The sequence below is a fragment of the Sinohyriopsis cumingii genome, chromosome 7 (assembly GCF_028554795.1).
Source record: "Sinohyriopsis cumingii isolate HCF-2022 chromosome 7, ASM2855479v2, whole genome shotgun sequence".
Classification (NCBI taxonomy): domain Eukaryota; kingdom Metazoa; phylum Mollusca; class Bivalvia; order Unionida; family Unionidae; genus Sinohyriopsis; species Sinohyriopsis cumingii.
The window spans coordinates 30,753,578-30,777,035 of record NC_142967.1 but is presented as its reverse complement, the minus strand read 5'-3'; the positions used below and the strand labels follow the sequence as shown (position 1 = coordinate 30,777,035).

At 34.8% G+C, this 23,458-nt stretch overlaps 1 protein-coding gene across 1 annotated transcript in view; it reads right to left on the bottom strand.

The window, feature by feature from the left end:
* LOC149794966 (uncharacterized) overlaps positions 1-23,458 on the bottom strand; it is a 199,251-nt gene that overhangs the window by 148,767 nt on the left and 27,026 nt on the right. Inside the window, exons 4-7 of the mRNA XM_089963739.1 lie at positions 20,335-20,573; positions 19,631-19,868; positions 14,146-14,382; positions 7,211-8,803 (exon numbers count right to left, since the gene is read on the bottom strand). Coding sequence (XP_089819865.1) covers positions 7,211-8,803; positions 14,146-14,382; positions 19,631-19,868; positions 20,335-20,573 — 2,307 coding nt within the window. The remainder of the gene's footprint in view (positions 1-7,210; positions 8,804-14,145; positions 14,383-19,630; positions 19,869-20,334; positions 20,574-23,458) is intronic.

Below are 23,458 nucleotides of genomic sequence, written 5' to 3'. Positions count from 1 at the left end.
TGAAACATAGAACAAATTCCCAGGATTCAGATGAAGATTCCCAAGATTGATAGCAGCAGAGAGGGTCCTGTCTACAATTCTGTTTGGGACAAACTATAATCGTAGATGTGGTATTGACCTCTATGAAGGGTCACTGGTTTTTTTTGTCTAAACACAAGGGTGACCATTCCCTTAAGTGGTCTGTTCACCCTCTCTGCTGCTAAGAAAGATCTCCATTCTTATTTACTGAAGGTACTTTTGCCAGTTTTAGCCTGTGTGGAAAACAAATCTGTAAAAATACTAAGACTGAAGATACACGTAAGTGAAGGTGGAATCAAATTGAGAGTTTTAGGAATTTAGCTCTTATATTATCTTGATCTGTTGCTGTTGCGACATGAAGTTGGTCTAATTCAGTTAAAATGAATTCAATGTTTAATTTAGGGATACTGAAGCCCTCTTCTTTGCTAAGTTATAAAAAAAAATCTGTTCATTTAATTCATCACTGGAGAATCTTTTAGGAGCTGTGAAGTCCACAAGTTTCTAATTTATATTCACCGAGAGGTTCTTGCTTAATATCACCATTTTCATCACTAATAAATGTAAATGGCAGGTTATTGACAGATTTCCATATCAAGTCATTTCAGTTTTTTTTCCCCCGAGTTTTCGAGGATGTTTTTGTAATACTAGTTGATATTTCAGTGGAATAATAAGCTTTCTTTGCCGTGTGAATCATTAATGTGACTGCTTCTCCATAATCTGTAATTGTCGGTATTCTTTAATTTACAAAATCTATTCCTTGTCTTAATATCATTCAGTGTATCACCTATAATCCATTTTGGTTGATTTTGTTGCTTGACTCTCCTGAAATTAAAAGGAGCATGAATGCACAGGGTGTCAGTAAACATGTCTATCCATATGTCAAGAGCATCTGATGGGTCATCAACATACTAAATTACTGACCAAGGGATATCTTTCAGTTTTTTAAGGAATATTTGTGAATTGAATCTTTTCATTATTCGATACTTGATATACTTGTGATGATATGTTCGACATTTTTTACTTAATTTTCTTGTACAGTATATAAGATAATGATAACTTAATGGAATATTGGGGAACTACAACTTCTATAATATTGTCAGCATTGTTAGTATAGATGTGGTCATTCTGTGTTTCAGATACCTCTGTTATCCATCCTGGTATATAAACTAGCTGCTGATAATATAATTCAACGAATTCATTGTTTTAACCCAGCTACTAAACAGACTTCTTTGTTTTCTGTATACAGAGTTTCAAGCTTATTTCAAAATATAGCATACTATTTTTTAGTCAGTGTTAGGTGGTCTGTATACACAGCCTAATACAAATGGTTTTTGACAACACTTGACCTTGTTTTGACTCTTCCACTTAGTTTGGAATTTGATCTGGGGAAATCTATGTGACCTTTTGTTGGCTGTCTTGGAGATCCCTCCACTGTGGCAGAGACTGTTGAAGGAATGTATCCTTTATGGCTTGTTGTGAATTCCATTAACCCGATCATTAACGACATGATTAGATGATGAAGGTTGTGAGCATAGCTTAGTCTATGATGGTCTTCAAGATAGGTGGAGGTAGACAGCATTATGCATGTTGTTCCATCTGTTGTAAGTTCATAACCACTGTTACATAAAGGCCCAATATAATATGGCCATCATAGTATAATTGGGCCTTTATGTTACAAAGTGGGCCATTCTAAAAGATGTCTCCCATGTATTTCTAATGAGATTCAGGGTGAGAGAAGGTAAAGGTAAGCTGTGGTTTACTTATTGAAGATCACCATAGATATTAGATGCAACATTGATCCCATGGTTACAAATCAACTCACAGGTATCCAAATGGTTTACTGAGGGAAAGCATTTGCAAGAAAAAACCTCTGTAGATGCTTGGAGCTTTTAACTGACAATGTAAGCAGTCCCAAAATGTCAGTAACCTGTCTGATCATGGAAGTAACTGAGGGTTAATTCTTCCATAAAATATGATCACCTGATGTCGGAATCGTAGACATGGCAGGTGATATGGAGGAAAGAGAGCAGGACAGAACTCCCAAGGGTTGGCAGAAAACTTCTTCAGTCTAAGCTTCACTCGCTCATTATAGTAAGATCAAATAATGATGAGGGAACCAACAGACCATTTTTCATCGGTTCTGAATTAAGGTGGTGATGCTGATGTCTCTTGTGCTACTTGTGAAGCAGTTGGAGAAGAATGTTGAGGATGGCAACTAACTATGTTTGCAGCATGCATGTGAATTAAAATCCCCATACTTCTAAAATGTCACTAAGTAGATGCTCCCTTTGGGTGGCAGAGGCTTCAGGGTGAGTTAATGGATATCTCTTGTAAACTGACGCTCCAAGATGGACATTGTATGCTGTGTCTAAAGGTACTATGTAGGTTAGACTGATCCATGTGAGTGCCTATATAAACTGGACATCGTCAAAAGAAAGTGACAGGCAGCATTGTGTGAGTGAGACAGCTCCATCAGAGTGCCTACTGTACATCATCCGTGGGCAGTGCTTAGCAGCAACATGCAGGTTAGTCTGCTGTATAATGGGTTTCATAAAGTGGGTTCTTGGGTATTGCTGCACTAAACTGGGTATCATACGAAGTAAGTGCCCAGCAGCACTTTGTGAGTCACTGAGCAGGACAAGATTGTTTTCAGGCAGCTTGATCATGGTCCACTGCAATCAGATTTATATGGTTGTGTCTGTTTGTGAAGGAACATGGACACGTTAAATGGCATGATGTTGTTTAGTTCTTGAGCTTAAAACTTGTTACAGGATATTGGTCCACACTGCCTGGAGTCGATAATTCTGATATGCAAGACTGTACCTGTGGCTGCTGTTGCTCTCCATCTCACTCCTCAAGTTATGCTTTTGCACTTTCCCCTTAGTTCCCAGGAAACTGGTGCCCATTGACTTCTGCCCATAATATGCAAGTCCAACATGTATTCAAGAAATGACAACCAGAGAAAACAACACATATTGATTGCTTGTCAGACAAAATAGAGCAGACAATATCTACACATTTTGTAGTGATTATCCTGCTTTATGAACTTGTTAGTGTTGATGCATAGTCACCCTCTGTGATAAATACATGTAAAGAGGCACACGTGGTCTGTACATGTACAGAATTAGAGCATCACTATTAAAATTTACAAAGGAGATGATAAATAATCAATTCTAGCAAAGATTAACCTTTAGGAGAGTCAACTCTGACTGCCTACACAGGTCAAATCCATGAAGCATTGGTTAAATATCTACATGTGCAAAGTGGAAGCTGAATAATCAATTCTAGCAACAAGTTACCTGCTGGAAGGCCAAATTTTTTTCTGCCTATATAGGTAAAATCATTGAAGCATCACTTATAGTGGAATAGAATACTGTATTAACCACATATGTTGGGACATGATAAAATAACTTTTTTTTTCGTGTCCCAGAACTTATGATAAAACAGTTTGTTCACTTTGGTCATTATGTCCCAAGACTTAAGAAATGAAATAAATTTGTATTGCATTTGTGCCCCCCTCCACGTTGCAATAAAACAGATAAATAAAACGCTTATTTGATAATAAAAAGAGTGAAACTAACCTTGCATTGTTATCATTTATTCATTTTTTCAACATGAGCATTAAAGAATAAAATATATACACGAAATCTGTATAAGTAGCATAGGCTTCCATACTGTAGCGTGTATCAATTATGTCCGATAACACATGCCACATTGTTCAAAAATCACAAACAAGAGGGAAATAATCAACAGCTATCTTGAAGTCTTGAAGACAGGATTTATGCATGACATGGTGTTGGGTGCAAATTAATCAAGACTGAATTATATCCAGGTCTAATGTATGACAGTATCTTGCAAATAAAAATCATTTGAAAACACATTCATTTGAGTGTAAGTGACAATCTTTTCACCAGCTCAGGTTACAAAAGTATCCTTGCTATTTACCCACAGACATTAATGCTCTTTTGTTACTGCTCTGGTGGCTTAGTGGTAAGAGCGTCTGCCTCGGATGCGGGAGGTCGTGGGTTCGATCCCTGGCCAAATCATACCAAAGACTTACAAAATGGTACTAACAGCTGCCTCACTTGGCGCTCAGCATTAAGAGGTTAGTGTTAGGACTGGTTGGCCTGGTGTCAGAATAGTGTGACTGGGTGGGACATCAGCGCTAGACATAAATATAAGTTGCCACACTGCAGACATCGTAGCGATATGACTGATTTTTTTTAAGGCTACGCCAAAAATCCAAATCACACACACACACACACACAGAGATGGTCTTTTGTATTAATTGTAACTACAGATGACAAGCACATAGAAGCCCTGGTGGTGAATAAACATGATTGGCAGCAAGCAGTTAACTCCTTCTTTGAACCAACCGACAGGATATAAAGACAAAAGGTTATTTTTTATTACAAAGCAAGCTGATCTCAGAAACAGACCTTGGTTACTTTTTTTTACAAAGGATATCAATACAAAGGTTATTTTATTTGCAAAACAAGCCAACATTGGAAGCTGACTATGAATTCTTTGTAGTGAGCCGATTTCTTTTGTTGGAATATACAAAGAAAGCCGAGATATGGAAGTAAACCTTTTCACCGGTATTCATGGGAATTTTGAAAATAAATTGAAATAATGGAACAAATTTCGAAGTGACACAAAATAGTGCTTTGTGCACGGATGTCGATGACCCAGCATCGCACAGAATATTTGGAGAAAACAAAATCATGTGATGAATTTGTGAAGGCCAGAAGAGAAGCAAATGATTTCACAAACAAGAGGGAAATAATCAACTGATATATTCAAGACAACTGCCATTCATGCACGACACAGTGTTAGGTGCAATATAACCAAGAATGAATTATATCCAGGTCTACTGTATGACAGTATCTCACAAATAAAAAACATTATTTGAAAACACATTCACTTGAGTGCAAGTGACAATCTTTTCACCAGCACAGGTTACAAAAGTATCATCACTATTTACCTGCAGACATCAGTGCTGCTTTGTATTAATTATAACTATAGATGCCAAGCACGTTTAAGTCCTGGTGGTGAACAAACACAGCTGGCAGCCAGCAGTAAACTTCTTCTTTGAACTTGCCGACAAAGACAAAGATTATTTTTATTACAAAGCAAGCCAACTTTTGGACTCTGATGGCAGTATCTGTTTTAAGGATATCAATACAAAGTTATTTCATTACAAAGCAAGCTGACCTCGGAAGCTGACCATGGATTATTTTAAGTGTGGATACTTTTTATTTTTGAATATGCAAAGACAGCGGAGATATGGAAGTAACTTTGGTTCCTTTTCACCGGTATTCACGGAAATTTTAAAATTAAATTGAACAATGGAACAGTTTTTAAAGTGACACAATATAGTGCTTCATGCACGAACAATGATGGCCAATGTCGCCCAGAAGATTTGGAGAAAATAAAATCACGTGATGAATTCATGAAGCCCAGAAGAGAAACAGATCATTTCGCCGATAATATGATCGAAAAAAAAAAATGAAATGATAGTGTACTTTGATCTCATTCCTGGACAGAATGATGATAAGATGGGTGTCAAAAGTGTGATAAGTAGCAATACTAGTGCAGATTTGAAACAAGGTGATGTGTTGCCGCTAGAAAATTTTCATGGTATTAGAAAGCTAAAACAAATATTCATGTACCAAGAGAATGGATCGCATGTGTGCAGGAGAAGGGTTATGTTGATGAGATGCTGCAGTGGGTTAAAGAGATTCATCTCAAGTACAGTTTTATATTTTTTTAAATAAAGATTCAGTTGGAGTGCATTTTCTGACATGTCATTTTCGAATGATTCAAAAGATGTCCCACAACTAACAACTTTAAAAAAAACAATGTTCCAGAACATAAGTGAACAAAAAGCTACTTTAAAAATTAATTTATGGTGTCCCAACATATACAGTAAATATGGTAGAACAGAACCTTTAGCTGATACTTATGCCACACATATGTGGTATAAAAGAACAATAATATTTTTAACATTTTAGGTTGCAGTGTGTGTAAAGAGTAGTTATTAAACGTATTAGCATGCAAACAGATATATGACAAAATAAATGGAGCATGCAATACTATTGTATGATGTAAAAGACAAATAGTACATTGTGAAAAACTATTTTTGTAAGATATTATATATACATATATGTATACCTACTCATAACATATACATAGACATACATATGTGCATGTGATGCAAACTGCATGTTACTGACAGCTAGATAAAAAAAATCATAATAATTATGTCAACTAATTTAGAAAGACATGTTAATACTGAGAAATATTTGGAGGAAAAGAGTTTACCATGCTTTATTACATTAGGATTAATACAGAAAAAAGATGATCAGAATTTATATCTTTCTTTTGAAAATAAAGGACAGACAAATAAATAATGACATTCATCACCTATGTCATTCCTATGGCACACATGTCTTGTCTTGGTATATTTTCACAATGCCCTGACTCAATGAGAAGTTTATTGTTGCTAGTTCTAAATTTTAGCAATGCCAAATAAACATTTCATTTTAGAGATATAAAATATTTTTCAACATTTAAATATTGTACTCCATCCCTGCATAAATAAATCATTTACAGGTAAAGTGTGATTATTCTGCTGCTTTAATTAGGTGGTAGTCTGATATTATGTGTGGATTTAGCTGCCTAGCCAAAATGACTCTTGTGTCTCAATTTTCATGATTCTTTTTGTTGCTGTTGGACACAATGAATGAAATATTTTTGTATGTTTTGGTTGTTGTTGTTGTTGTTGTGGGGTTTAACGCCATTTGTCAGCACATGATAGGCTATGTATGGCGGCCAGTATTAATGGTGGAGGAAGAACCCGGGAAAACCCCGGGAAGAACCACCAACCCACGAGAAGTTACTGGCAAGCTTTCTCACGTACCCACATTGGCTAAATCCTAGACTCGAACCCATGCAGACAGAAGTGAGATGGCAGTGATCTGTAACAGAGAGCGCCTTAGACCACTCGGCCACTCAGGGACTCCTGTATGTTTTGGAGTGCATAAGCATTTTATTGTGGTAAAAGAACAAAAACACAGAAAATATACTTTAAGATCATTTGGGTTAGTGATATGAGAAGTCTTCCACGAAAGAACTGTAAGAAACACCAAAAACTATTAACAGTTAAAAAAAATAGAAACCACAAAGATACCTTCTTGTTGCCAGCTACTTGATGTACTTGAATCCTTCATCACCATAAAACATTTAAATCTGAACTCAATTGACTTCAGCTGGTCTCTTGCTTTATGACTCTGCAGGAACTCTTTAAGACCTTCTTTGTATCTAATCATTCTGTGTTCCTTGGTGATGACAGTGTCTGCCATTTTGGTCACTTGAGTTTTGACTCTGCTGCATGCATATTTGGTGCCCTTTATTTTGATACCTCTATTGTCAGCAAAATCAATAATAGAAAGCTTTGCATGTGAGCTTTCAAACTGCTTTTCCAAAGCTTTGATATCCTCATTCTTGTATCTTCTGATAAACATCAGTTTCACTGGATCTAATGCCAAAAATAATTCTTTAATATCATGTGTCTCAAGATAAACTTTTATTTCATCGAAGACATTTTGAAAGATGTCATCCACAGCAACAATCAATATGCTCCTCATGCTAGTTTCTATGACAACTTTTCTAGCGTGCTTTTCTTGTATCCTTTGGACAAGTCGTGACCACTGTTCCTCTTGAACATTCCATGCCATTTCATCATCTAGTGATATCTCCTTCTCAACAAGACAATGTTTTACAAGTTGGATTGCCTTCTGGACTTCTCTCTTATCAGGTCCAAACATTCGAATCTCATCTTTACCAGCTACATCCCAAACTCCAATAACCTTCTGAGATTTCATCTTCTGCTTGATGTAGTCTGTAATTTCCTTGACAAATAGTAGATCCTTGGCTGCTTTAGATACTGGCATACATCTGCTTACAAAACTTTGAAGTTTTTCATACATTATTACAACAGCTTTCTGTACAACATCAGCCTGACCAACAAAAATTGCCCTGTTGTCTCTCTGGTCCAAATCAAACTGTAAACCAGGAAACACCTTTTCTATATCTAGTTTGAAATGTGTTTCTCTAAGTAAGATCATCTCATATGTCCTCATTGGCTTTGTTTCTGTGACCCTCTGCTTCTCAAGCTCTATCTGTCTTTCAACTGTATTAATTATGTCCAGGATAGTTTTCTTTAATTTCTCAACAGCAGCTTTAGGACCAGCTACAGTAATGTCATTCTTTTCTTGCTCTACAAACACTCCCAAATCTTCAGGATTATCAACAGTAGCAGTTTGCAGCCTCTCCATCACTCTTGACCATGCCATCTGTATAGGGCTTAACTTGACCACCTCGATACCAGATGCAAAACTGTTTACTCTGCCCACAACCCTTGCACTCCAGTCCTTGAGAAATGAGCTGGCACTTTTGTCCTCCATTTTCATAGTGCACTCAATTATGACATAGCCTTCTACAGAAAAAGGCCATTTGGCAATCCCATTTACATCAGAAAGATTCTTTTCAAATATCTGTCTGTGCTTTTCATTTTTCATCAGAAACCTCAAGATCTGATGGTTAAAGTCTTTTAACTTAACTGGATCTGGTAACTTCAACTCGCCCATTGTATCATCTGTTTCATGGGGTAAGTCAGAAGATTCCTCTGCATCCAAGTCATCATCCAAGCATTCATAGTACAGGCAAACTTGAATGTCTTTCTTGCCAATTGTGTGTGGCCTCATGCATACTCTTTCAGCATCTGTAACAAGATGAACAGTCTGCAAACATTTTCCTTTCATAATTGCTAAGACAAAGTAACTAAAACTAAAATGAGACAAAACTTTTCATACTTGAACACCAAAACACCCTTCTCCAGCCCAAGGTAAAAAACTATAAATACTGATGCAAAAGACAAGGACATTCTTTAACTAGTTTCTAATTTGGAATGTGCTTCTGCAAAAGTATCAGTTCTTATTAGACAGACGTAAAAAATTAGTACATCTGTTCCCTTCAAACCCCAGATTAAATCCTTTGGATTTACAAGTCATAATTATTTATGCAGCATGCTAAGGTCTCCATTTCTAAAACAAATATGATTGTGTTTATCAAAAGTTAAACTACCAGTTGTTAGAAGGAAAATCTAATACTTTTGAGATAATGTTGTAAATTTTTTCCATGACAAATCAAATTACACCAAAACAGTACATTTTAACTCATTAACCCCTGGCACCACATGTATGCATTGTTACGTGCTTAGGCTTGAATAAACAGTAACACAAGAATGATTGAAAATAACAAGCTTTGAAAAATAAAACAGATAATTTATTTCCCTGGAAAAATACTGTAAAAATGAAAAAATATGGGAACTTACGGTTTCCAAAATCAAATCCAAAAATAATACTGTACAAGAATAATCCATGAATAAAGTTTTTGAAGTCCTAATATTGAAATGTTCTAATGATTGCAAGTTCGAGTCCCAACGAAGAATCCAAGATGGAAGGCAATGACGTATCCTGTAGCCTTTACTGTACTGATGTCTACAGTTCCTTGTACAAAACAATAATTTATCCTCATCCAAGCAGAATTTTCAATAAATGTCCTTGTTCAAGAATTCTGTATGAATACAATAATATTTCCAGAGATACTAATTAATCTTTGAGAGTCCAAATAATTTGGAGAAAAATTAATAACTCAAAAACTCAGAAGTTCATTTCTGGTCACAACAGAAGAAAACAACTTGAGATCAAGTGTTTAAAAGCCCTGGTCTCTGAAATCTCTCTCTCTAAACATCACTATTAATACTAAGTATTTTGCAATTTCGTAAATGCCCAATTGCAAAATATATTTTGAAATAGAGGATGACGTGATCATGTCTACATGCCAAAGTCACCCAGCTCCTGTATGTCCCTGATAAGAACCAATCATTTTACTCCTAGAAAAAGTTTTTTACTTGACCCTCAATTAAGGCCAGGAACTAAGCCAAAAATAGAAACAAATGTTTCTATTATTAGGTATCTAAGTTAAATTTCAGGTCAAACTGAATTTTCTGGAAAATATCAATTCCTAAGAAACAAATTTAAAGATAATAAAAGGACACAAAATTAAATCAAATAAAATAAAAATCAAATATATGTAACAGCATCATGAGGTTGTACCCTATTTCTGAGCGCTGCACTATCAAGGTCATTTAAGATACACCAAAGTGGGTGGTATTACAGAAAAGAAGACAAATGTAGTTTTACAAAATAATTTTGGACTTTGTACTCACATTACAAAATACAGACCCAATTTTTACACCCTTTGTTGGAATTGGATTTTGTGTCTGGATTTTAGAATTTTTGGCCTGAGATCTAAGGCAGACTGGTCTGGACTGCATCATGAACAGGTGAAGCTTTGATGATAAAATAAAAATAAATCCAATTTGTACCCTTCTGCACATGCACAAGTGAAACAGCTAATGAAAATGACATTTCTAAAACAAATTGGCATCTGGCTAAGATAATCTCATGGAAGCAGATGTATTTAGATGTATTCAGAAGTAACCTCCACAATGCATTTCCTACCCCCATTTCAGGTAAAAATGACAAAAATCTCCAGAGGTTAATGAGTTAACAATGATGTGAGAATTCTGAATGCTAATACAGTAACTTGGATTCCATTGCAGCTAGGTTAATGTGCAATCTGAAACACTCTTCAGTGTGAAAAACTGCCAAATCAGATGCAACCATACCTACAAATTAGCAAAAGATTTATTTTAAGTCAAAGATTGTTTCTCCTCTTTGGAGAGTATTTCTTAGCTCATATGGACAACTGTACATAAATTGAATGAACACTAGCCAAGTTATACCAGTTTGAGTTTTAAGATTACAAGTCCAAAAGTAGATAGAATTTTGAATGAATTCCAGTGATGTTCTTTGCATTTTGAGTCATAGTAGTATCACATTACAGTTAACTGCTTTCTTGAAAATGACATAGCTCAAATACTGGATATATTACATTCCAACCCTGATGGTTCCAATCTGGGGTTTTGGAACACTGATGAAAGTAGTGAAAGCATAGGGCAAAGATTTTTCAGTTACTCACTTTGCCAAGATATAATTCAATTGACTTCTAGCTTGTAACACTATTAGAATAAGAGTCCCTCAAATCGAGTGACACTCTACTCATGGCAAAAAAGAATTTCTAAGAACTCAAGATAAGACCATTTCTTCAATTTAGCTGCTGAGCGCTGAAAATATCTCTATGTATACACTTCAATGATAACAAGATCTTCAAATTTTCTGCTGTGCTCATATTGGCTGTCAAACTGACACCATTTTTATTATGGACCAAGCAGATGTCATTAAGATGTTTTCTGAGTGAAAACTTCAGTGCTAATATACTGTATGACTTTTTGTTCTGGTGGAGTAGCAATAACATGAATTTCAACTGGCCTTCATGGCATCCATACTGGACACATGATTGGTATCATTGTTATGAGGATCGACCAGGTCTAATAAAGAGACTATCTCATAAGCTCTAATGGTCTATGACCAGCAGAGCGAAAAATTAAGTGCTGTCAAAATGAAACAGCTGATAAAATGACTGCTTCTCTGTGCTGTGGAAATGTACCCACCTGAAATTACATGTTCTTGAAACAGAGAAATGAATTTTCAGTGTAAGCATTACTAGTACACTTAGAAATGTAAAAATATCAAATAATATTTTAACGAGTTTCTTTCTTGTATAATTTACTGATTTAGTTTGGAAAGTGAAAACAGCCATGTTGAACTAGTAGTCTTCTACATGTGCCAAAGAAATAAGGCCAAGCTGGGCATTCTTGCACCCATATCAACACCATCACTGAGATATCAAAATAATGAAACTTGTGGATTTTTTAATGCTTTACACATTTCTCTTTGGACAATTGAAAATTGTCTTAATTTATAAGTGTTTTTTCAGCTGATTTCAGTAGTTGAGTGGGGTGGGGTGGAAGCTGCAGAAGCAATAATACAAGTGTCATCAGTGTTCATCTTTGTGCACAAGAGAGACTGGGTGGTTCTGTTGTTGCAAAGTTTTATTGAATTTTTCCACAGCAAAGAAAATGATTGGCATGTACGTCAATGTGAGGAAGTAGCAAACATACTGGGTGGTGTTGATAATGCCAACAGATGTCATCAACTGCAGAATGACTGATGTCAGTATTCATGAAATCTAAAATTGAGATGGGCTTCACAATGCTCTCAAGATGTCTTATCCTTCCCTGTATTTCGAAATTTTGCCTTCAGAAATGATTCCTTTTATTATCACACTTGTACTATCAAAAAGGACTGGTGTTTTGCATTTTATATATGGAGTGAAAGAAACCTTGCTATGCCAATAAACATTAATAAAGATGGCTTGAATGTTCTCATTGAAGGGAAATGATGTGTAATAACTATTGCTTTGCAATATGCATCTCTTTGTTTCACATAATTTGAAATTAATTGGATTAGTCCACTTTTCTTACTTCACCTATGCAAATTAGCCTAATGAGCTCTTCCATAGCAGTCTTCAAAGGATTTTTAACATGGCATCACCCTAGCTTTTTTCAGCAAAATAAGTAATTCTGTGAATGGTGGATAATTTTCTCTTACTTTCATTTTTGCTGCTTATGTTATAATTGATTGTATGATCTGCCCTGAGGATAGTCTCCTGTGGGGCCCTAAGGAAGACCATTTACTGTTTATACACACTACATGCTAAAGGTACCTACAGTGGATGTGAAGAATCTGTCTCTCCATCTCTCCATTGATTTAAAAAAAAAAAAAACATTTTTCTAACATTACAGAAATCATGTTTTACTAAACATGAGCATGCTATGGAGGTGGGAGCAGTTTCATATTCATGGAGTGACACTCATGTTATTACATGTCCTGGCTTTCTGTTTCGGTGTCCAAAAGGATGTTACAGTTTCAAAGAATACAGTTATGATGAGCTAAATTTAAACACAAAATTTAGCATAATAATTACAATAGTATACCAATATGATTTAACCTTAATAGGAAGGTCAGATTTGTACTGTGACCTATTTACCTGTCTACGTATATTTGTTATTATTTTACTTACAATTTTGCTGAAAAGAGGAATATGTATGACATTTTAGTGTAGTTTATTTTGATTTTATTTTAATTACAAATAATATATGTCAAGTTTCCCTGTGAAATGCTTCAGTCTCAGGACCGAGTGTATGTATAACTGGAGATGTGGAATTACACATGGCTGAGTAGTGTTACATAACAATAATAGCCCTCCTAACCTTACATATTTATATATTGGTAACAGCCCTTATAACCCTTATGTAACAGTAGTAGCCTTCCTAACTCTTACCTAATGTTACTAGCCCTCCTAACCCTTACATAATGTTAGTAGCCCCACTTGCCCTTACACAATGGTAATCACCCTCTTAACCCTTACATAACAACAGCAGTCCTCCTAACCCTTACATAACAGTAAGTTTGTAATATTTTGTAGTGGCTAAAAGGGCAGGCTATTTTGACTTGAAATTTATTGGCGCTGGAACAGCAAGCAGACATTAACTTAGAACATTGTTCGATCCTATCCCACAGGAGTCACGCATTAAAACTGTACATGACATCAATGTGCTTATAATACCATGCACAACAACGTTTTTAGCAATTGCAATATCATAATAACAAAGTTTTGCCTACCTTCAAACAGTAATCCTTGCTTAAAACAAATTGGTTGTACATTTAACTATTTATCCTTTCTGATGACATAAAGATGTTTAGAAAATTGCCTGTAAATTCTAAAACAAACGCTATATTGCTGACATCACATCTCTTTTTTTAATGCTATTTCCTAAAGAGAAATGTCAGAAATATAATGCATCAGATTTGTCAGTCTGGAATAAAGAAATCACACCCTCAGGATGAGAATTTGTTGGCAGGAACTTAGCAGAACCGCATTTCTGTTAACAAATTATCTAGGGTGAATTTTCCCATCCCACTGCAGTGCATTTAATGGAATATGTAACAAGTCTGTTGTTGATTAAGGAGTGTCCATGTCTGTGTAACGCTTTTAATTTTGAAAAAGAAATTTAAAACATTTACAATTTCTTACCCTCTGAACGTTTAAAGGAAACAATACAAGACTGCTTCTCCCTTGCAAGCTTGACATCTGCAACTGAGCCTCCACCACTACGCTTTGGATTGTCAAAGTACAATTTAATTGTGTCTCTTGTAGTTGATAGGGACAATCCTGACAGCTGAATGCTGGAAGTGAATGGGACTCTTATAACCTGGATAGTCTGCCCCTCAAGTGGCCTTTCCTTCACCTTCTTCAGTAGCAATTCAACATCTACAAGTACAAAGGAGCACATGTAAAATCTGCAGTCAGTAAAGTATAAATATTTTGAAGAATTTGTATGTTCAACTGAACAAGGACCAAATGCAGCCACGTAAACAGTAATATATTTTGTCGTGTTAGGTATAGTCAATAATAACCAAGTTGATTTGAAGGATGGTTGATGTAAAAAAAACTTTGGCTAAATGTATCATGGGTTCAAGCCTAAATGCTAGAGATATGTTTATTTCCCAGGTCTATATGATTCACAGAAGCAACAGCAATAACAAATCTAAGTTTTCACAAATCTTTAGGGTCAAAGGCAACAAGTGTTGTCAGAGGAAAGCATAGCCCATCTGTCATGTAGTGTGAGATTTTTTTTAACAATTCCTGATTCATGTTTATAAATGTATGCTGATAGAATTCGTAATTCAAAGTACTTTGTGTAATGTCAATACATGTTATATAATATTACGACTTTAGACCAATTCTGAAACAAAGAAAACTTGTCTGTGAATTAGCCGTACAGTCAGACTCATGGTTACATGCTTTGAAGATCTTGCTGTGGGGCGAGAAGCTCTGTTTATTTGCAATTAGCAGTTATGTCACTGGTTGGCTTAGGCATGAAGGCCAGATACCCAACAATAAAACATATCAGTGCAACACCAGCCACCCCCGAGAAAAGTTTTCAAAGAAACCACCAGTATCCAATCAGAACTAATTTTGGGTGGGTTTCTCATGCAGCCAGACATTATTCTGTTTAATCTATTGTAAAATAATCCGCGCATGTCTAGACATTGAAGAGAGCAGATCACAGGAAAATTAGAGCCACCAGACTGTGCTCCAAATGCCAAAATTTTGCAAGCTTTAAAAAGAGCAGGAAGTTAGTTCTAGGAACTTCGGAAGAAATTGGAACAAAGACTTTTGAGGAAGCTTTCCAGGGGAGAATGGACGTCACCCAAAGACATGGAGAGCACATACAGATAGGCTGTTGTGTGAGGGAGGGCAAGAGAACACAAACAAGGGTACAGAAAATACCGATAAGGAAGACCGATAGAACAGAAACGAGGGCATCAGAAGTACTGACATGGAAGGCAAGAGCATGGAAATGAGGGTACCGGAAGTACTAACAAGGAGAGCCAGGAAAGGAATACAAGGTGGAAGTTACAGATGAGTAACATAGAAGGGACACGGGAAGGAAACACTCTCGCTTTTAATTTCATGGGATAAAGTAAATGGCAATTTGGATAGGTCATGGATTGACTGGAAGCAATTGCACTGAAAAAATTTCCTGTATTTGTGGAATACTGTGATATAGTTTATAAAATTGTTATACCTTTCACCTCATTAATTTTATATTTTAACACCTAGACCATCGGCTTTGCTGACTGGGGCTCTGAGCTATTTAACCTTTAAATTGTCTGTCCTTCTCCAGGATTAGTAATAATTTCATAGGGGGCACATGACAACATCCATACAACAATGCGAATGTGACATTTGGTAAAGACCAAATTCTTCAATTTCTAGGGAAATTCTAGATTAATGGGCAATTACTTTTAATTTCTTGTCATCAAAGGTTTTAAGCAAGATAAAACTCTGTTAACAATATTGCCTGCCTTCTGGAGCAAAGTTAACTGGGCATTTTATATTGGACTTTCAGCAAATAGTAGAAGCAGGAAAATTGGGTTAATACATTTATCAATGTCCCTCTCTAATTAGGTGATTACTATTCACCAAGAAGAATAAACATGCATGTACAAGTACCTACATAATCAACAGTGCATATCACACTTATCCCAACTAATTTTAAGGAAAGCCAGTGAAGCAGGAAATATAGGTCACAGTGACCTACTTTTAGAAATGATGGTGTCCAACTGGAAACAAGCTACAAAATCGTATGTAACTATACCATTAAGATTACTTGAGAAACTAATCTACCAGTAAAGTCATGGATGCATGAAATATAGTCATGTGATGCTCTAGTGCTCAGTATAATCCACAAAGCCAATTGATTGCAAACTACTAAAAACTGTAAGACACTATGACCATATGCCCAATGTAAAGGAATTCACTGAAGCATGAAATGTGGATCATATTGACCTTATTTGAGACATTGATGGTTTAGTTTCTTCTAAGTTGGGTCCTCATATGAAATTAAAAGACCCAGCCCACAAGTGAGAATGCCTGAAATAAATGCATCTAAGTAATACAAAACTCAGAGTAGATCCTAGGCTGAATGTGTCTGTCAAGTTTCATGGCAACTGCCCCAGAAATTCAGGAGTAGTAGTGTACCATACTTTTTCAACAAACAACATTAGATACAAAAGTAGAGAGATGTTCGTAAGATATATATATATATATATATATATATATATATATATATATATATATATATATATATATATGTGTATATATATATATATATATATATGTATGTATGTATATATATACTTTTAAAAAAAAATAATAATACATAAGATACAAAACAACCAAGTGATACATTGTAAGAGTAATACTATGATAAATCCCTGAACTTCAACTTCAATATACTTTTTCCAGTTTGTTCCTTAATATTTAGGTTTGAAATACTGCATGTACATTATTTTTTAATGGATTTAACTGAATCAGCAGATCAGCTGTTGGCAGGGAGTGAGTTCCATGTTTTTAGTCCCTGAATACTGTAGACTTCCTTTGAACTGCTCAATGCCAGGTTTTGGTAATTCTAAACTGATGCTAAAATTTGATTTTAGATTAAAGGTAGAAGACAATTTGTAAACTAACTTTAAAAACCAGAAATGCTTTCAGAAAATGTATTCTATCATCTATTCTTAATAATTTTAGTTCTGGGAACAAATCTGATGATCATGTATCGATCCAGACATCAAGAATCAGCTGAGCTGCATGTTTTCAAAGCCTGTGAATTCAGTCTAGTTGGAACAAGTACAGTATCTCCATACTATTGAACAGTAGTCAATCATTGGAAGTATATAAGCATGATAGTAAAGACTTCTGGAGTCCTTTCCTTTGTCAGGTACTTTTTTATTCTACGAAGCAATGAAATTTTTGATGTGAGGGACCTATATTGTTTATTTGTTTTTCCCATGTAAGACTTCTGTCCAAAATTACTCCCAATAGTTTTTTATCATTTAGATTTTAACTGCCTTATTATTAACGTACAGTGATATGTCTACTTTAACATCAAAATGTTTTTGTTTCCATAAGCATGCATTTTGTCTCAGATTCATTTACTACCATCTTACTTTGTTTTAATTACTCCTCAATTGATGCAAGTTTGCATTCCAGGGTATTATTATTATAAAACCATTGCTACCTGATGAAAAAACTGTTGCATGTTGAGTATAGAGTAGAAGATAAATAAAAGAAAGAGATCTGGACCCAGCACAGAGCCTTGTGAAACACCATGCTTTATATAACACTGGATGGAGTGAAAACTTCCCTTGAGACTTGTTGATTCTTATCACATAAATATGAAATAAACCAATTGTTTGTATGGTCATGAAATATATAACAATGTAGTTTACTCTGGAGAATATCATGCAAAACCAGAACAACAGCTTTGTTAAAATCTAGAAATATTGTGCTAGTTAGCATGCCATTATCAATTCCTTCCAGCCATTGATCAGTTAATGAGAGCTATTTGATATGAATGTTCTTTGTGGATGCCTGACTGCTTCTTGTGGAAAAGGGAAAATATATTAAAGTAGTTATAAACCTGTTTTGCCACATATTTTTTTAAAAATTGATATAGTTGATAGCACAGAAAAAGGTCTGCAATTCCCAGGATCACTTCTACATCCTTTTATAAGAATAGAAGTAATTTTAGCACACATTAGTTTATCTGGGAAGACACCAGAACTAATACAGTGGTTTATCGAGTAGATGGCAGACCATGCTTTAGCTGTTGCTGATAACTGTAGGATTTTTGTGCCACCTCATCTGTATCAAATGTTGTTGTGTGGAATTTGCTAAGAGTGTAGAGAATGTCACATTCACTCATTATCTATGGCAAATTGTAAATCATCTGGAACTCTAGCCATTACAAACGTTAAGTAGGAGTTCAAGTCAGGGTTACAACCATTTTGTTCACTGTCTAAATATATACTTTCTATATTGGTAAAGAACTGGTTAAACATGTCAGCTATATTCTGCACTGAAGATGGCAGACATCAGGGCATCACATTAGCTAAAAAGTATTAAAAGGTCAAATGCATACTATACAGCATACAAAAGTGAAACTGAAAGACATAGATGTAATTCCTTCCAAGAAGCAATAAACAAAAACAAAAATCAAAAATATTAACCCAAAACATTCCAAGATACATTGCAAAAAAATATCAGGAAAATAGGGTAAATAAAATATGAATAGGTCAAGTGAATATTATTTAACATAAAGGAGTGAGATTTAAATGTATAGCTGCCTTGCTACAAGTCATACACTTAACTTTAAACAAAAAACTTTAACCTTTTGTCTATTAGTAAATTCCGAGCATAAATCTGAAACCTTTCCCATAAATTGCAAGAATATTGGGTAAAACAAGTTACCAAAAGCTCCAACACATGCTAAATAAAAACACATAGAAAAGAAACTGAAATGCATATGTTACTCCTATAAGCAATAAAAAAAACTTTAATCACGAACTATCTCTACAATGAGTACACAATAAACTTCACACTTTAATTCATTAATTGTAAACAAATCAGTAAAACTGGATAAAAGGGTATTAGAAAAGGCCATACGTCTTCTAATGAATATACAAAAGTTAAATTTCTTTCACATGCACCTAAATCAAAAAACTTAAACACAAGTGTTAACCTACCATGTCCACCAATGCAAATGCTGACCATAATGATGGGGTCAAAATATAAGCTCTCCTGTACTACTAACATAGAGCTGCTATCCACATCCCCCAAGGCTGACCCAAACACTGAGGTCTTCATAGAAATTCTCCTGTGCTTTGTAACAACAAGGTAAGAATTCAAACTAAACTTGTTATTCCCACAATAATGATCAAGATTCTTGAAGTCAATGTTGACCCTAATGCAGGGATCATAGCAGAAGTCATGTAATTCTGATATAAATGGACAGACACTTTTCTATACAAGAAAGAATAAAATGATATTTGACTATTTTGGGGTTTCTTTTGCAAATATATGAAAGTATTTTATGCTTAAATAAATATATTCCCGGGAACATTTGACATAGTGGTATTTCAAGTAGCTTAAACATTCAAAATTTGCATACCTGGTGGCTCAGAAAAGGTAACTAAAGCTGTTCCTGGTGATCTTCCAAAAAGAATCTCAGTTGGTGCTGCATTACAGCGGGACTCCAGATAGAGAATCAATAATTCCTGTGTTACTCTGGGGCTGAGATTTGTCAGGAAAAGTCTACGGGGATCTGGAGGTGGAGGGAAGTACTCCTCAACTGTCAGCTTCAGCTGCTCCAAGTGGAATGGTTCTCTCTTTTGTTTCTCCAACACACTCTGTGCAACTTAATTTGTAACACAGTTATTAAAACTTTTAAGTATTTCTTTCCTTAAATTATATAAACTAACAATAAATGTCTTATAACTTATTAGTGCTATGCTCTCTGTACAATCGGTCATTCATAAACATACTTAACCCATAATCCTATTTGGCATCTGTCAATCAACTATCAAATAAAAGAGTTTCCAATGGACAGACAGCTGATTTATTTATCAGCTATATATGAATTGTGATATAATACGGTGACCAATCAAGGCAAACATAATAATTTAGTATATAACATTTGCAAATCAAGCTCTGCATAACCTTGATATTTCTGACCCATTTACTGGCATTTAAAAAAAATCTGTTTCTGTAAATATGGCATACCATTCTTCAGCCTGATGATGGTTTTCCATTAATATATAAGCAAATCAGTTTGCAAATCATTAATTATGAGATACATTATATAAACATGATAACAAGGGACACAAGGGAGTTCACATTACCTAAGGGATCTTTGAAGGTAATAAAAGCCTCTCTCTTATTTCTTCCCCAGTCCAGCTTCTCTATTTCTCCGCCACCACACCTCTTTTTATTTTCAAAGAACATCTCCAGAGCATCCTGGGAAACAGACTTTGCAAAACCCAAGACTCTGATCATCCTCGGGGTTTGAGCATTTTCCTGATCTTTCTGGGGTTTACTTTCAATCTCTCTAGCAACTGATGGGATAAGAGACATTAAAAATGTTAAGATTTTTAAATGGTTAACCAGGCACTATATAAAATCTAGTTTTTGCAGTTCTGGTTATGATACATAAACAACACATGTTATGATACTTAAGAAACTACTTTAATGAAAGACTTCCTGTCTTGAATGCCCAGATTGTAGATGCTCATAATTATTTAGTTATATACAGAAATTACCTCCAACGAGAGCATTTTCCTGATCTTTCTGTGGTTTACTTTCAATATTTTCAGCATCTGACCAGATAAAAATGTAATGACTGTTTAAATGACATAAGTAAGAACTAAACCAAATCCAGCTTTTACAGTTCAGGTCATGATTACATAAATACATATTAATTATTCAGTAAAACCTGATTTAAGAAACTACTGTTAAGAGAGAGCACTTGTCTGAGGGGACCAGATTCTATATGAACAAAATTAATCAGTTATATGAAGAAATGACCTCCAAAGAGGGACCACCTGTCATAAGAAACCAGGATGCACTGGTAGTAGTCTCTCAAGACAGGGTTGATAGTACATGAAAATTAATGGTGTGCAAAGAATAATCTTTAATCACTTGAATACATCTCCATTTAATTATGTCAGTATATATTTCAGTAGAAAATCTGTAAGAACTATACTTGTTTTGAATTCACATACTCATCCTCTTAAAAGAATATGCCCAAGAAAGCCTCAGATTACATGAAGAACTGGCTGATATTTACTTAAAGGCAACAATATTTATCTAAATAAGTACAGAATGGTGTGCCAGATTTGGACAAATGCTTTCAACTGGTGTTTTGAATGTGAAAGGTTTTGATGAAAACAAGTTTCCATCATCTAATGCTTCCAATTTTGTTTAATGTTTTTTTTAGAACTTTTTTCAAAGTTGCACTTTTTAATTAATGTCAAGGCCATTGAACATGTATGAAGAATTGGCACCTGCACAAAATTAATAGCCCTTATCCATGGGTGGTCATATAAATTGTTTCTAAATTGATCAAGCATTGTTTGGGATTTTCTTTTGTTTTTCTTCATGGGGGAAGACAGGGTCAGGGGTGTTGGAAAAAGCTAATGTGAATGTATTGATGGCTGCACAATGCACAGCAGGTATTGCTTTTCAGGATACTAGCCACAGTTCACATGGCTTTATGTTCAGATGCACTAACAAACAAATATAAATCTATAAGAGTAAAAACTATTAATTGGAAATTATCCCCCAACAGCCATAATGATACTGTCATACCATATTGCATGATGATAAGTCCAGGGTCATCCCTGCGTATTTTGTAAAATATTGAGGACAGTCATATTATGTGGTAAGAGTCAGACAGGTCAATAGGAATTTTTATATTAAAAAACCCTTGATCATTACATTATACATCTATCCACTAATTAACTGTACCATATGTAGTGTTAGGACTCTATGGTCTTAAACTAATAATCTGAATAAATATTTCCACCTAATTCAAATACTGAACTCAATAATAAGAATGATTCTGCTAAAGATGTTAAAGCAAGAATAAGTAATTTCTTAAGTAAACAACATTATATAAAATGCTGACACAAAACAGAACCAGGATGAGGGTCAAAAGCCAATTTCTGGAAGATTCTAAGGTGTCAACATGATATAATCTGTTACTTTATAACAAAGAATGTGTTAAACAGGTAGACCTGGTATTTCATGGGAGAATTCCAATATCCAACACCCAGAGCCACATAAACACATGTATTTTGATTGATAATGAACTGAATATTAAATCAACATTTCCAGAGAAATATTAGCTATGTATGATGTTGTTTATAAAATAAATGAACTTGATTTTGGACAAAATGATATACTTAATACAATTATAAATAATATATAATTATGAAGAAAAAACTAAAAAAAAAAATACAAATTAAATATACATAAAAACAGGCACTAGTATACAATGGTTGACTAGGGATCAGTGACCAATTGGTCTCAATGATGTGAACCTTTGTTTAAACTAATACAGTCAAGAAATAAGTTAATCTGCAGAAACCATTATTTTCATATTATGAACATGACCTCTGACCCCTTAATCTGTAGATTGCATTATTATCTTAAGTGCATGCCATCCACAAAATTTGATGAAAGAACTTACTCAAAGACAAAAGTTATTCAGCAAAACTCATTTTATAGAAGTCAAAATGGCCGTAACTTTTCACCCCAAATTTATGGACTTCTAATATACCACAAGGAAAAGATCTCCACAAACTCTTGTCAAGATATGTTGTTTAGAATGTCCAGCATGCAAGCCATCCAAAAACTTTTGTGAATTACAGTCACAATGACCTTGACCTTTGACCACAAAATCAGTACACTTCATTTGTTTTCCAAGTGCAAACTTATCCATGAAGTCTAGACTCGAGTTATTTTATGGAAACCAAAATCAATGTGTCTTTCTTGTTTCTTGTTTAGTGATGGCATGTGATACAGACTTAAGTAGTCTTGTAGAAATCATTTTTCTTCTTTCAGTCCATATGACCTTGACCTTTGACTTACTGACCCTAAAATAAACAGGTGTCATCTCTGCTTCAAGCATGAAAATATCCACAAAGTTTAATCAAAGCAGATGATAAAAAATCAGTATATCATATGGAGACCATCTTTCTTCCTGGAGTCACCAAGCCATTCAACTTTAATAATGCCAAAATCAATAGTTCGATAATTTCTCATCTCAGATGCAAGTCATTTATTCTCATCTCAAATACAAGTAATTTACAAAGTTTGGTCAAGGTACCTGATATACACATAAATTTATTGCGTATAATCTATTCCCTTTCATCAGTCCAATTTTTTTCCTTAACTTTTAATTAGTACCATATAGCAATTACCGTTATGATGTGCCATT